Genomic DNA, 15,806 nt, shown 5'->3' with positions numbered 1-15,806 from the left:
AGGTGGGTGGGAGCTCAGGTCCAGGGGGGCGGGAGCTCAGGTCCAGGGGGGCGGGTGCTCAGGTCCAGGGGGGCGGGGGCTCAGGTCCAGGGGGGCGAGGGCTCAGGTCCAGGGGGGCGGGTGCTCAGGTCCAGGGTGGCCGGAGCTCAGGTCCAGGGGGCGGTAGCTCAGGTCCAGGTTGGTGCTGCTGGCCTGTTGGAGGCCTGTCTCCTGGGCTTGTAGGTGGTGGCGCCTCCTGGGTCCCAGCGTTCTCTGGGGACACCTCAGGTGTCTCGGGTTTGGAAGGACAGTCGCCTCTGAGTAAGCCCACCGATGGCCATTTGACCTCAGTCACTGCTGTAAAGCTGTATCTCTGTGCAGTCACGTTTGAGGGTCGGGGTGGGGCCTGCTACAGGTCAGCCAGCTGTGTCCCCGACGCCTCGGGCGGGCCTGTGCTTCTGTGGGCCGCGGGCCGTTGCAAAGCCTGCACCTCACACATTTAGCCCATAGTTGCTTCCGCTTAAAAAACAGGGAACTGCTGGCCACCCGCCGCTTCTGTCCATGGAACGCAGCCTGGGAGCACGGGAGAAGGGGCGCCAGGGCTCGGCGCTGCCCCCTTGGGCCGGGTACTGCGGGCTGTCACTCACGCCTCGGCTGCTGATCCGCCTCTGGTTCTGAGCCCCGCGTGGCCGGTGGGGGGACCCCGCACGTCAGCACTAACCTCCCGCCACGGGCAGGGCACGGGCGGGCAGTGCGCGTCTGCCTCAGCCAGCGGGCACGGCGAGGCTGGCCCGCGAGAGCCCGCTGGGGAGGGTGGTCTCAGCAGCCCACCGCAGCCTGCCCTCTGGGAGGCAGTGTGACCACGCTTCCCTTCCCCGCGAGGCGGAAAGGCCGAAGCCGTCGGCCTGTGGTTTGGCTGAACAGGATTCCCCTCGCTGGGGGTCTGCGGGCCGGGCGGCCAGCAGCTCGGCCTGTGGGGGAGAGCAGTTCCACTGCTTCGTCCGCTGCAGGCGGAGCCTGAGCCGGTGCTCCCAGGTTCCCGCCGGCACTGCTGTTCCCTGGGCGGAGTGGCAGGTGACAAAGCGTACATGTATTCGCGTCTGCTTCTGCCCCTCCTGGAAGCTGAATTTGGGGTGACATGGCTTTGCTCTTGGGCCCAAAGGGCTTTGGGCAAAAACTGAGCTGCTGGCCAGGTCAGCTCCGGGCGCCACTGCACAGGCTTTGAACTTGAAGACTGTCTGCCAGACCTTTCCCGGGAGACGGCCCCTGACCACGTGTGAGTTACGGCTCCACCTCCCCCAGTGCCCGGCTGAGCCCCGGGAAGCCCAGACCCTCACCGGGCGGCGGGAGGCACGGCCCTCTGAGCTCGTGCATCGGCCGGTGGTGGAGACAAGGCTCCCATGCTACAAGGCAGTTCATGCTGCGGATTCTAAGGAAATAGATTCCTCCTCTCTCTCTCTCTCTCTCCAATGAGTTTGCACTGTTTCCCTCCTGATTCCCCAAGACCTCAGGCCCGGCCGTGGCCTCACCGCCAGGGCCTCAGCGTGCTGCCCCTGCACTGATGGCTGGCAGTGTCGGGGTGGGGGGCAGGTCTCCGGTCTGCAGGCTCCGATCGGCGGCTGCTGTGAGGATGGTGCGTCATGTGTGGAGGGCTGAGCGCAGGGCGGGCTGGACCTGCTCAGGCGGGCGATCGGCGTGTGGAGCCAGCCCTCACCCGCCTTTCCTGCGGCTCTGCCCTGGCCTCCCGGAGGCGCTCGCTGCTCCTCAGCGGAGAACCTGCGTGCATTCCCCAGAGGGGGCAGTCCGCAGTGGGCCCTGCGCCGTCCGCAGGGGAAGGCCTGGCAGACAGTCTGCAAAAGAGACCCGCAGGGAGTCCGAGGTGCCCCGGCTCCGGGAGAGGACGCTCCGAAGCAGGAGCCACGGGATCGGGGGGGGGGCAGTGTTCCTGTGAGGGCAGCGCCCCCCGCGGTGCGGGAGGGAAGGTCACGTGAATGGCAGCAGCTGGCCTGGAATCACGGCTCTTTTCCCAAGCAGCAGGCCTGGAGCCCGAGGGCCGAGATGGCGCCATGACAGCAGTGTCCTCGGGGTTCTGGCAGAACTTCTGAAGCTCAGGCCCCCTAAAGGGCGCTTTCTGATTTCCTGTGAACGGCTTCTCAAATCACCACAGCCTGCATCCAGCCTCGCCCCGGCCTTGCAAACGGGGGTGGGGGTGAGGGTTGCTTTCCCTTCTCACGCAGCACAGACGCTGACACTGCACGGGGGCCGACACTGCACGGGGGCTGACACTGCACAGGGGCCGACACTGCACGGGGGCCGACACTGCACGGAGGCCGACACTGCACGGGGGCTGACACTGCACAGGGGCCGACACTGCACGGGGGCCGACACTGCACAGGGGCCGACACTGCACGGGGGCCGACACTGCACGGAGGCCGACACTGCACGGGGGCCGACACTGCACAGGGGCCGACACTGCACGGGGGCTGACACTGCACGGGGGCTGACACTGCACGGAGACCGACACTGCACGGGGGCCGACACTGCACGGAGGCCGACACTGCACGGGGGCTGACACTGCACGGGGGCCGACACTGCACGGAGGCCGACACTGCACGGGGGCCGACACTGCACAGGGGCCGACACTGCGCCGGGGCCGACACTGCACGGGGGCTGACACTGCACGGGGGCCGACACTGCACGGAGGCCGACACTGCACGGGGGCTGACACTGCACGGGGGCCGACACTGCACGGAGGCTGACACTGCACGGGGGCCGACACTGCACGGAGGCCGACACTGCACGGGGGCTGACACTGCACGGGGGCCGACACTGCACGGGGGCCGACACTGCACGGGGGCTGACACTGCACGGAAGCTGACACTGCACCGGGGCCGACACTGCACGGGGGCTGACACTGCATGTCAGTGTAGACTCTCTGGGGTCTCCATCCCAGAGCCCATTCTGTCTTGAATGGCGTGGAAGTCAGAAGGTCCTCCCTTATGCTATCTGAGTCGCTGAGCTCAGGACTGGAGATCTTTGTCCGGGATCCGCTTCCAAAGTCGGCAGAGGAAGCCCAGTCTCCCGCACGGATGCTCCTGTGTCTGTGGAGGCCGGCACTGTGGCCTCACCCTGGCCGCGCTCCCTGCGCTGTGGCATGTCCCGCTGTGGCCAGGCCGTCCGGTGTCCTCCACGGAGCCGGTGCCAGGAGCCAGCCTCCGGGAGCAGCGCTGTAGCTCCTCCCTCTTCAGGGCCTTTACCAGCACTCGCTCCCAAGGCTCACCTCCCTTTGCCCCGCTCCCGGGAACCAGGAGCCCCTGTCCTCAGCCTGCGAAGCCACTGAGCGTTTCGGGGTCAGCCCCGTCCTGTGTCTGAGGTGTGAGGACCTCCTCCTGCTTCGGCGTCATGTGAGGATCTGATGGGCGTACGTCAGACCCCCCCCACCCCCACTCCCGTGCTCACTAAGGGGTGCTGAGAGGTTGCGGGCCCCTGTGCTCCCAGCCCCCACCCCAGGGCGCCAGGATTGTGAGGATGCTCCTGAGAGTCGGGCGCTGAGAGGAGAGGCTCTGGCCGGTGGCTGTGACCACCTGGAGGACCTCTTTTCCACCTTCTCAGCATCTGAGTCCCCGCAGCCCCTCTGGGCCTGCTCTGCTGAGTCTGTACCTGGGCAGGTGTCATCAGGACATCGCCCTGAGGTCCCAGGCCCGTCGCATGCCCATCCCCACTGTCCTAATGGGGCGGGGCTGTCCGTGGGCTGGCACTCTGTCTGTGGGCTGGGCTGTCCCTGGGCTGGCACTCTGTCTGTGGGCTGGGCTGTCCGTGGGCTGGCACTCTGTCCGTGGGCTGGCACTCTGTCCGTGGGCTGGCACTCTGTCTGTGGGCTGGCACTCTGTCTGTGGGCTGGCACTCTGTCTGTGGGTTGGCACTCTGTCTGTGGGCTGGCACTCTGTCTGTGGGCTGGGCTGTCCGTGGGCTGGCACTCTGTCTGTGGGTTGGCACTCTGTCTGTGGGCTGGCACTCTGTCTGTGGGCTGGGCTGTCCGTGGGCTGGCACTCTGTCCGTGGGCTGGGCTGTCCATGGGCTAGCACTCTGTCCGTGGGCTGGCACTCTGTCTGTAGGCTGGCACTCTGTCTGTGGGTTGGCACTCTGTCTGTAGGCTGGCACTCTGTCCGTGGGCTGGCACTCTGTCCGTGGCTGGAGAAGGGTCTGTGTCTCCACCCGATGACCCGGGAGAGCCTGTGTGATTGCATCTGTGAGGACGTGTGGGAGCTGGCTGGGCCCCAGGCCCGGGCTCCACGTGCTGCTGCCAGCAAACGCGTCCTTGCTGCTGTAGCGAGCTCTGAGCGCCCATGGGTGCCATGCGGAGGCCTGGGCCGCACGCGGTCACCTGTGTGCTCACCTGCTGAGAGGATCAGCTCTCGGACTGGTCAGGAGGCCTTTCCTCATCACCCATACGGCAGCAGTGACATGGCGCTGGCGTGTGTTTCGAGACCCTGCTTTAATAAAGACCACTGTCTGTGTGTGTGCTGGCAGGTGTGACCAGATACTTAAATGGCCTGGAGGGGGTGAACTTGGAGGGACAATGGGGCGTTTTTACTACTTTAGCACATTTAAAGAAATGGGATGGGATTATGGGCTGATTCTTATTTCTCTGTATTTTTCAACTAGACAGGGTAACGATTACATTGCAAAAGACCAAATAAATAAGTAAATAGGACTGGGCTCTGCTGCTCTCTGGCGGGGGGAGAGGGGGGGCTGGTGGGGCCGGGCACTGAGCAGTCTGGCGTGTGGAGGGAGCACTTCCCAGCACAGGCTTGCCAACTGTCCGTTCTCCCTGCTTTTTCCCAAAAGGAGCTCAAAAATGTCAGAGATGACGTGAGTGACAGGTCCGCTCTGCTCTGCACACCAAACTCCATTCACGTATTCCAGTTACTGAACACCTCCATGTGCTGGTTATGGTGTAAGCTTCTAGAACCTGCTGTGACCAAAACAGACATGGCCCTGACCTCATGGAGACCACGCCTGGGGAGAGATAGGCATACGAAATAAGTATAGAAAGCTCGTCCAGCACAGGAAGGGCGAGTGCTGTGGAGCAGAACCGAGTGCAGAGAGAGCGGGGTGGGGGAGGGGGGTGGGGAGGGGGGCACTGCCCGGGGCAGAAGGAGCCAGTTCTCTGGTCCTGAGCCCCGTCTTCCTGGTGCCCTCAGCACAGCTGGACCGCGCCACAAACCCCTCCGGTTCCCAGCCTCTCACCTGGTCTGGACCGAGGAGACACCGCCCAGCGCCCCTCCAGAGGAGTGCCCTCCGGGGATGCCTGCGGGCGGCTGGCACTCGAGGCTCTGGGGCAGCTGGGACTCAGACGCCTGCATTCAGATGTCGCGTAGCCACGGCCGCCAGCTGACCCCAGGAGACGCACGGGAGGAAAAACGGCGAGAGCCATGCCTCCCCCCGGCCTCCACAGTCCCTGACGCCCGGCTCCTGCCGCTCCGTTCACGCTGGTTTCCTTTCTCTCCGCAGGCCGTGGAGACCAACCTGGCTTCCAAGGACAGCCACTGGGTCTTCGTCAACGAGGTAGGAGCCCAGAGCGGAGGCGTGCTCACGGAGCCTCCGCCTTTGGGGAAGCTGGGGGCAGCTTTCCAGGTGCAGTCTGACGGCGCTGCAGCGGGTCCCGGGGGCCGCTGTGCCAGCACGGGGGTCCGGGGGCTGCACTGGGCCTGCCAGGGTGCTCTCTGGAGCGGCGGGAGCCAGGGAGTCTGCACTCGAGTCCACAGAGGAGCCCGGGTCTCAGGGCGCTGTGTGAGGTGCCCCGTGCGGGTGCGGAGGCCGTTCAGGTGGCGGCGTAGCCAGGGCGGTGGCGGGCTTCTCCTGCTGCCTCCACATTGTGTTGGGGTCTCGTGTTCTGCTCCTTTGTAGGTGTTCTGTGGGAAAAGGATTCTGTGATCAAAGAGGGTGGGTCACGTGACCCAGGAAGCAGGTTCTGCAGGCGCCTCTGGCCCCAGGTGCGGGCGCTGCTTTCCTGGCCAGCGGTGCCCCTGCCCGGCACACGGCTCCCGGCCCGTCCCTGCCCGTCTCTGTGGCTCTGCTCTGGCGGAGGGGGGTGGGGGGCTTGCTGGCAGGGGGGAGGTCAGGGCCCACAGGGCGAGCCCGGCTCCTCCCTGACACAGGCTGCTGGCGCTCACCCGGCTCTCCGCCTGGGCCCCAGAGAAAGAGAGGAAGGGGAAGATTTGATTTCTTTCCTTTTTCCTTTTGGAGATTCCAATTCTGTTTGGATGTTAAGTCCCTGTTCCTTTACCGTCTGCAAATTGAGTTTAGCAACCTCAGAAGCAATGGTTTCTCCCAGCCGATTCGCCGTCCTCTGGCTGACGAGGCCTGAGGACACTGCCTTGCCTCCCCCTGCACCCGCTGGACTCAGCACAGAGGGCGGCGTCACCTCTGTCAGGCGCGGTGGAGCCAGGCACCTTTTTGAGCACCACTTTCCTTATCGACATTTCACTTAGAAAATAACAGCTTTATTTAAGTTTAATTCTCACACAGTAAATGCACATATTTACGTGTACAATTTGTTTGACATACGTGGACCCATGGCGCCACAGTCGTGGTGAAGGCAGTGAGCAGGAGACACCGGTGTCCTCCCTGCCCACCCTCCCCCACACCCCTGCGATCTGTTTTTCAAAATCCAGGTTATTTTTATTTTCTAGAGTTTTATATCAATGGAAGCATACAGTGTACTCTTTGTCTATTTTGTTATGCTATTTCCCTCCAGATGGTTATTTTGAGATTCATGCACATTGTAATGTATAGCAATAGTTCTTTTCTTTTTATTGATGAATAGTATTCAAATGTATGGATACACCACAATTTGAATATCCATTTACCAAATGGCAAGTGGGTTGGTCCAGATTTTTTAAAATATATTTTTATTGATTTCAGAGAGAAAGGGAGAGGGAGAGAGGATAGAAACACCAATGATGAGAGAGAATCATTGATTGGCTGCCTCCTGCACCCCCCACACTGGGGATCAAGTCCACAACCTGGGCATGTGCCCTTGACCGCAATTGAACCTGGGACCCTTTAGTCCACAGGCTGCCGCTCTATCCACTGAGCCAAACCGGCGAGGGCTGTCTAGATTTTTGATGATTGCAAAAAAAGCTGCTGTGAACTTCCCTGGGGCAGTCTTTGCACGGATACCTGCTTTCAGTGCGGGGACATATTTACGCGTGGACTGTGGGTCAGATGGAGATCTGTTTGACTTTTTAAGAAATCCTCAGGCTCTCTGGCCTCCTCCGTCCTGGGTGAGGCTGGCGCGGCCACTGGAGGGCGTGCCTGGCGCCGCGGGTGCTGGCCCTTCACCTCCCCAGCGATGCGAGCACCTGCCTGGCTTCGTTGCGAAGGTATGTGCCTCTTCCTGGGGGGAGCTGAGGTCATGGACTTGCGCTATGAAGTTCCCTTAGGTGGTGTAATGGCACCCCCACATTTTGGTCTGTTGTGTCCTCATTGTCACCAGTTCAAAGCACTTTATGTGTTAGTTTTTATCTCTTCTGACCTGGCTGCTGTGCCATGTGCTATTTGGTTTCCCCATATTTGGGGCTTTTCTCTTACTGATTAGCTCCCTTGTAGTCAGGGAACAGTTCCTGCTCTTTGGATCCTTTCACATCCACTGAGACTCACTCGCAGTCCGAGACGTGGCCGTCTGGACTGCTCCCCTGGCTGGAAGGTCTGTGCCGGCCGTGGGGCTGCCAGGCCCGCCATGTAGCTGATGGTTGTGTGTCTTCTGCACTCTTGATGGTTTTCGTCTGCTCGTTCTCTCAGTACTCAACGTTAGTGTGACTGCCTAGCTCCCCTTGCAGTTTTACCAGTTGTAAAACTGTTTTAGGCTTTGTTCTAAGAGACATAAATGTTTAGGATTTTATGTCCCATCAATTAATTGATCTGTTATCATTATGAAGCGACTTTTTGCTCTGAAACGCACTTTATCTGATATTACTGCAGCCCTTACAGATTTGATTAGCACTTTTAACTGATTTGTTTCTTTATGTTTAAAGTATGTTTCTTTTTAAAATATTGATTTTAAAGAGGAAGGGAGATGGAGAGAGTAATAGAAACATCAATGATGAGAGGGGAACATTGATTCGCTGCCTGCTGCACAGCCCACACTGGGGATTGAGCCCACTATCCTGCCATGTGTCCTGACCAAGAATCAAACTGTGACCTCCTGGTTCATAGGTTGATGCTCAACCACTGAGCCACCCGGCTGGCTAAAGCAGGCTTCTTGATGGCCTTTCATGCTTGGGTCTAAGTATGTTGTCCTTTCTAACAACCTGCTCTTAATTGAAGTTCTTAGATACTTTCGCTCCGTGGGAATGCCAATATTGCTGATGTAGTGGGCCCTGGAAGCCACACAAAGGAGCCGTTCCAAACAGGAGGAGGGTCCAGGCAGCTGCAGGGGGTGTGACTGCCTGGGGCTGTGGAGGGGAGGGTGGGGGCACTGAGTCTCTGGGCTCTTCCACTTGCAGGCACGAGGCAGCTCAGAGACGCGATGGCTCTTCAGTGTCACTTAATCAGGGCAGAGGCAGGATTTGAACTTAGGTATAAGTGACTCCAAACACAAGAAACAGCCTATGCCACACTGCCAGCTTACCTATGCCTCCTCATCTGTGCCCTCTGGGCACCAACACTGCCTGCTTACCTGGGCCCCCTTACCTGGGCACAGCTGGATGCTAAATGCCTGATTCCCAGCAATGTTTGGACTTTGTCATAATTTGAAAGCAGTAATAAGTTGTTGTGGAAAGTTTTATTAGAAAACATTTATTTTTCATTATTATATTTACTGGTAGCCCAGTGCATGAAATTCGTGCACATTAAAAGGGAATTAATTAGAGGAAATATTTTAATATCACTATTTACCCTTTCTCTACAATAGAAGTGTCAGAAATGAAAGAAAGTTAGTAAAATGTATATTAAAATAACATAAATTTATTAATAAACAATCACAACATAATATAACAACAACAAAAACGTGATATAAAACCAACAAAAAACATGATGTAAAAACAACACTGATATAAACAATGACTGATAAATTGATTAAACTTATTCTAATATCTCCCTGTCCACCACATTAAGAGTGAAAACACTTTCAGAGTGCTTGACTGATTTCCCTTGTGATGAAGTGTTTACAACTTTAACTTTAATTAACATCACATGCTCTTTGAACTTGAGAGAAAGCGGCGTATAACTGACCATGTCCGAAAATGGGTCCAGGTGGGAATATTCTTTCTCTGTCTAGAGTTTGTCCTTGTGACTTATTAATAGTCACCACAAATGCTGGCTGACATCACGGGAAACTGTCTTTGGATTAATTTAAATGGGAGACCAGTGTCAGACGGGGACAAATCAATTCTAAGAATCAGAACAGCCTCTCCTTCCGCAGATCCTGTTAATACTCCAGCTTTGATAATGTTAGGTCAAAATCTTTTGATAATAAATCTAGTGCCATTACAAAGACCCCATTTACTACTAAGATTTCTCAGTAGCATGATGATTGCACCCACTTTCAATTTTAATTTATGACACAGTATTCCCAAAGGAGTAATACTGTTAAGAAATTCAATGGGAAAATTTTCCTTTTCAGCATCATCCATTGAATCAATGGAATCATCATTTAAATATGTGTGAAAATCTCCATCTAGTATATTCAAAATTTCCTCATTTAATTTATGAATGTGCTTATTTTTAGGACAAAGAATTGCACGTTTAGATATATTTTTAATATTATCTATAGATATACTATTTCCAAAGGTGGCTTTAATAATAGATCCATTACAAATAATTTCACGGGGGATTTCAATAATATCCATTCCTAAATGAAAACTGCTATCCAGTTTGCCATCTCCAAGTTTTACTAACCATTCACTGTAAGCAGGATCCTCTGATGTCATATTTGTTGTGAGAGACAACTGTCTGAAACATCCCCAAACAGTACAGTACTTTAACCTCGCCTGTACTGTGGCCGATCGCATAGCATGTGGTACACGGAGACATTGTCGAAACTCCCCTCTGAGAAGAGCTTTCCCACCAACTGCAACATTTAACTTCACACTTTCTCTTAGTATCTATGGTGTTTATAGCATGACTGGATGCCATGGTGCATTCATAAATAATGAGAAGTTGGGCCTTATTAGCAACTTCACTGTTTATACTGAGTCTAGAAACTGAAGTTTCATTGAATGGAATTGGTCACTTATATTGGAAATGAAAGGTTCTTCCACCGAAAAGTAACTTTGCAGCAATTCCTGTAGACGCTGTGGGAAAAACAGTACCACCACGACCTCTAATATAATGCCCTAAACTTTACACAGATATGTTTTTCCACTACCGCCAGGACCATCCAAGAAAAGCATTGGGGTGTACAGTTTGAACTTCGATGGCGGAAGTTATAGTCTGAAAGGCTGCCAACTGTTCATCGTTCAGAGAATTGATCAAAAGCTCTGCCCATTGTGGCTGGTACGATTCATCACTTGAATTTGTATCCGTTAATAAAGGATAATCTCTAAGTCTGAAATGTGAGCATTCATTCCATGCCATGTGAGTACCTCTTGAGTTTCATTAAGGGCATGCATTGTTTCCATGTCTCCATCCCAGTCTCTCCCAGTATCTGTGTCTCTGCTTTTCTCAGCAGTCCTCCAGGCCTCCCTGCCTCCCTCTCTCCCTCTTCTTCTTTCCAGGCTGGGAGGGGAGGGCAGCTCCACCCTCTGCCCTCCCTGGGCCCTCATTCTGAGAGGCTCGGAGAGGAGCGGGAGAAAGAGAAAGAAAGGGAGAAAGGCTGTGAGCTGGTGGGCGCTCTGTGTATGGTTGTGTGTGAGTGTGAGTGCTAGCTCCCCCTGTTCCGTCCCCGCTCCGCTGTCATAAGTCCCCACCCACCAGAGCCTGCTGTGTGCGCAGCCTGGCGTTAGGTCCAGCCTTCGGTCCTCGTGGATGTGACAGACCCTGGCTCTTTGGATGTATAGATTCCCTTTATGTTATTTTACCTTATTTTAAAAACTCCTGTGGAAAAGGTGAGGCTAGGAAGAAGCTAGTACCTGTCACATGACAGTGTCTGCAAGGAACAAGGCCGATTGCCTAGAAGCGTGTCTGAGACGGACATTACGGCTCTCCATGGAGGGGCAGCTGGCTCTCCATGGAGGGGCAGCCCGGGCTGCCTCAGGCCCCTGTGGGAGGCTGCGGCCTGGTTTGGCGGGGCTGCCTCTCCTGTGATTGGCTGGTTGCCTGGCTTCCGTCTGTGAAGCCGGTTTCCTCCTCGGCCCCCAGGGCTGCTCGGGGAGCTGAGGGGCGATGAGATGACTGGTTCACAGCAAGCTCTCTGCTGTTCTTCTTGTTAAACTCATCATTGTCCCCTCTCCCCCCTGTACCCCTTCTAGCCGCCCCCCCCACCCCAGGCCTTCATACTCCGGTCCATGTCCAAGGGCCATGCATGTATGCACACAGGTTCTTTGGTTGCTCTGGCACCCACCTTCCCCTGTGGGTCACAGCCTGTGCCATGTGGGGGCGCTCTTAAAGGACAGCTTGTCTTCCCAACACAGCGAGGTCTTGTGGGTGCAGTGTGGAGAGTCCTCCTGAGGAGCAGGCAGGCTGGCCTCACTCCCTCCGAGGCCTCACCCTCCTCCTCTCCCCGAGAGCCCAGGCCTGGCTCTTCCGGGCCCAGCCTCTGCCTGCAGGGCCTGTCTCCACACCAGGCCTGCTGACTGGTCTCCTGGGGACCGAACAGCGCCGCCCAGGAGAAGCTGAGGGCGCTTCTCGCCCACGGGGCCATGGCGTCCTGGTGAGAAACATGCACAACCCGCCTGCCATGGGCGAGGCTGCAGGAGCTAATCAAGCCCCAGGCCCGGGAGGAGGAGCTGGGAAGGTCTGCCTGTGTGGGCACCTTCAGGAGTGAGTCAGGGATCTGGCCCCTGTTGTGTGAGGAATTGTGAGGGGACGCTCCGAAGGAATGCTGGCGGAGTCTTAACTGCTCCTCATCACGAGCATCTCATGTGCCTGAAAGGAAAGGTGCCTGCCCATCGGCTTCCTGCCCATCACACTTCCTGCCCATCGGCTTCCTGCCCATCACACTTCCTGCCCATCGGCTTCCTGCCCATCACACTTCCTGCCCATCGGCTTCCTGCCCATCGGCTTCCTGCCCATCGGCTTCCTGCCCATCAGCTTCCTGCCCATCGCTTCCTGCCCATCGGCTTCCTGCCCATCACTCTTCCTACCCATAATAATTCCTGCCCATCGGCTTCCTGTCCATCAGCTTCCTGCCCATCGGCTTCCTGCCCATCACTCTTCCTACCCATCAGCTTCCTGCCCATCAGCTTCCTGCCCATTGGCTTCCTGTCCATCAGCTTCCTGCCCATCAGCTTCCTGCCCATCACACTTCCTGCCCATTGGCTTCCTGTCCATCAGCTTCCTGCCCATCACACTTCCTGCCATCAGCTTCCTGCCCATCAGCTTCCTGCCCATCGGCTTCCTGCCCATCAGCTTCCTGCCCATCGGCTTCCTGCCCATCAGCATCATGCCCATCACACTTTCTGCCCATTATGCTTCCTGCCCATTAGCTTTCTCCCCATCAGCTTCCTGCCCATCAGCTTCCTGCCCATCACACTTCCTGCCCATCAGCTTCCTGCCCATCAGCTTCCTGCCCATCACACTTCCTGCCATCAGCTTCCTGCCCATCAGCTTCCTGCCCATTGGCTTCCTGCCCATCAGCTTCCTGCCCATTGGCTTCCTGCCCATCAGCTTCCTGCCCACCGGCTTCCTGCCCATCGGCTTCCTGCCCATCAGCATCATGCCCATCATGCTTCCTGCCCATCATGCTTCCTGCCCATCAGCTTTCTGCCCATCACACTTCCTGCCCATTGGCTTCCTGCCTGACTTGCTTCCTGCCACCTGATTCTGATGGACTTGAATGACTCACGGCTCCTGTCAGAAAGACCCCACTCCCTGACTTCTACTCTGTTGTTACTCCTTCTTGCTGAGCAGGAGAATTGTAATGTTGCATGGAGAGGCAGAAGCAAATGTGTGTACACACACACACACACGTACACACATGCACACACACGTGTACATATGCACACACATTTGCACACACGCACTTCTGCTGCTTCCTCATGCAGCATGGGCAGGCTGGCAGAGCCCTGCTGGGGCTCCAAAGAGGCTGCTTTAAGGCTGGGATGTGGGCGACAGTCTGGCCACCAGAGCCCTGGTGAAGTGTCGTAAATGGCTCCTATAGCTCGTTAGGCTCATGGCGTGTGCTCTGCTCTGATTCTCTCCCCTCTCAGACGGGAGCACGCATGCCCTGCCATCTTTATGAGTGGTTGGAAAACACAGATGAATGCCGTGAGTTTCAGGAAGGAGGCAAGGCACCCTGTAGCTGTCAGTGGTCAGAGCTGGGTGCAGTGGGCACCTTTCAAACAGGCGCCCCTGAGTGCCGAGGACTGAGGAGCCCCGCCCCTCGCCTCCTGCCTGGCATGTCCTGCTGGGTGCAGGGGCTCCTGGCCTGAGCCGCTGAGGAGCCCACCTTGTGAGGCCGGTGAATCCCTCCCGCCTCAGAGTGCTGCCTGTCGGCCTGGGCACTGCAGGAACAGCGGCTGTGGGCTGCCCAGGAGGCATGGAAACAGGTCACTGAGTGTCCAGCATGTGCTCAGTCTGCTCACACGCTTCACAGACGTCAGTGCACACAGATGGGATCCAGTGAGCTCCCATCTCCCCATCTCACGGGGTCAGGACGTCCAATCCTGGCTGGGACAAGCAGCTCCCTCCATGGCACCCTGCCCCAGCCCCCTGGGTCCTGCGAAGGCTCCTGGGCTTACTCTGTGTCAAGGTCAGGCTTGGAAGGGCCTCTAGACTCGGGAAGCTCCAGCTGGGCCCTCTCTGCATCTCCCTGGACGAGACGATGGTGGGGAGGCCCACAGCACCTCCTGCCTCTCCACCTGCACCGGAGCCTTCGCTTTCTAAGCCTTAGAAGCTCTTGCCAGCCATCGTCAGTTCATCTCCTTATTGAAGAACATCTCTTAAGAAAGGACATGTGGAGGTGGGGTCACCCCCTCTGTGGCGTGTGGGGGGCATGCTGATGTGGGAGGGCAGGGATAGAAGGGAAGCAGAGAAAAATTGTCATACTTCTTTCTGATTATTCTATAATAGAACAAAATGCAATTTAAAATGCCAGTGAATCATCCTTCCAATGTTGTGGAGCAAACGCGAGTGAACGGCCACTGTAGTCCTGACCAAATTAAAATTCAGGGAGCCTTTATTAGCTCGCTGGTGACTGCTCTGCCTTTCTCCACACAGGGAGTCCAGAGAACAGCCCTGACCCTTTGTGCAGGACCACTTTTAAGCACATTAACCATATCCTGTTTTTGCAGAACAAGCAACCCAAGACAAAACAGTTTTTCCCAAGCAATGTCAGGGTCATGCCATTGATGACCATGTTGTTCACAGGGTCATCCTGTTCTTCAGAAAGCTGACAGTGATCTATGAAGGAAGGCCTATGTGCTGGGAAGGGGCCATGAGACTATCTCAAGGCTTGGCCTGGTGTCAGCACTGACAACTCCATCTGGGGAATAGTCCACGGCCTCTCTGGAATGGGCAAAAATTCCCACTCTCCAACATTCCCCACTGGTTTTATGTACATGAGTCAAATCATTGACTCTTTTGGTCATTGTTGGTGAGGGAGTTATATTGACCCCTGAGGACTATAAGCTTGATAGAATTAATTATCTGATGAATAAAGTCAGTGGGTCTGCTTATAAAGATAAGGGCCCAGAATGAGGGCCCGGACTAATCTTTAGAGGGTCCAAAAAGTCCTGGACTCTCTATTTTGCCTGTGCTGTCTTAAGCCAGGTGTAATGAAGCCACGTCGGGATCCCATTGACCTTGACTGTTGTGGGGGTGGTCCTTTTCATGTAGGAGTCAGTCCTGTGGCAAATTTCTTTGCCCAAACAGAGTCACCAGAGTGGAAGGATGGACCCTATCAGAAGTTGGTATAGGCAGAGTACCTTGAAAATTCTTCTGGACTGCTTTCTGGGTAGACTGTAAAGCTGTAAGAACTTGAGTAAAGACTGGTAATGGATTTAAGCTTTCTAGATTGGGTTCCTAGGTAAGCTGGTGAGGTGTTAGGTCAGGGTTTGAAGAGTCATTAGAATCTATAGAGGCTCCACTGGTTTTAGGGCAGCCTCTCGGGCTGCTTCATCTGCTTCCTCATTCCCTCTTGCTTCCAGGGAGTCCCCTTATCTCACATAGGTAGAGATGGAAAGACTTAATTACATCTGGTAGTACTAGTTGGCCTATCGTCCTCGCTCTGCTCATATCTGTCTCACTGACTAATATAATACCTCAAGGATCCTGGCTCTGAATTCTTTTAGGGAAAATGGAAGTGGAATTTCTTCTGTAGCTGCTTTGTGCTGAGGAGGGTGGAATTGTCTCTCAGAGCCAAAAGATCCTTGCTGTCTGTCAGAGGGACAATGAGGCCTGGGCACAGAAGAAGGTGGGCTTGTGACCTGGCGGAGACAAACGGTCTGGTGGAAGAGAAAGAAAACCTTTCAGTTTTAATAACTTTTATTGAAATAGAATTTTTATCCTCAATAACCCCCATGTTTATTAAAAGAGCCAAATCAAGACTAATTTATCTATTGTATTTAATTTGTGCTGATTATTTGCATAAACATAACAAGAATGGTAACTTTTGCCAGAATTTCATGATTGAATCATAATATGCCCCATAGGGCCAGGAAGCCAAGCCATCCAGCTGCTGTCAGGCCTGCCTGCAGTATCGGCTGAGTTAGGGGAATCCTCAC

The 15,806-nt window shown here is 55.7% G+C and overlaps 1 protein-coding gene across 2 annotated transcripts in view; it reads left to right on the top strand.

The window, feature by feature from the left end:
- Positions 1–15,806, top strand: part of GRID1 (glutamate ionotropic receptor delta type subunit 1) — a 478,346-nt gene that overhangs the window by 271,767 nt on the left and 190,773 nt on the right. For both annotated transcript variants that reach the window (XM_084904155.1, XM_084904154.1), the window contains one exon: positions 5,494–5,547. In XM_084904155.1, the coding sequence (XP_084760281.1) occupies positions 5,494–5,547 (54 nt within the window). The remainder of the gene's footprint in view (positions 1–5,493; positions 5,548–15,806) is intronic.

This window comes from Pipistrellus hanaki, assembly GCF_964339955.1.
Source record: "Pipistrellus hanaki genome assembly, chromosome: 14".
NCBI classification, from domain to species: domain Eukaryota; kingdom Metazoa; phylum Chordata; class Mammalia; order Chiroptera; family Vespertilionidae; genus Pipistrellus; species Pipistrellus hanaki.
The sequence above is the reverse complement of the archived record's forward strand: the minus strand, read 5'-3'. Positions and strand labels throughout refer to the sequence as shown.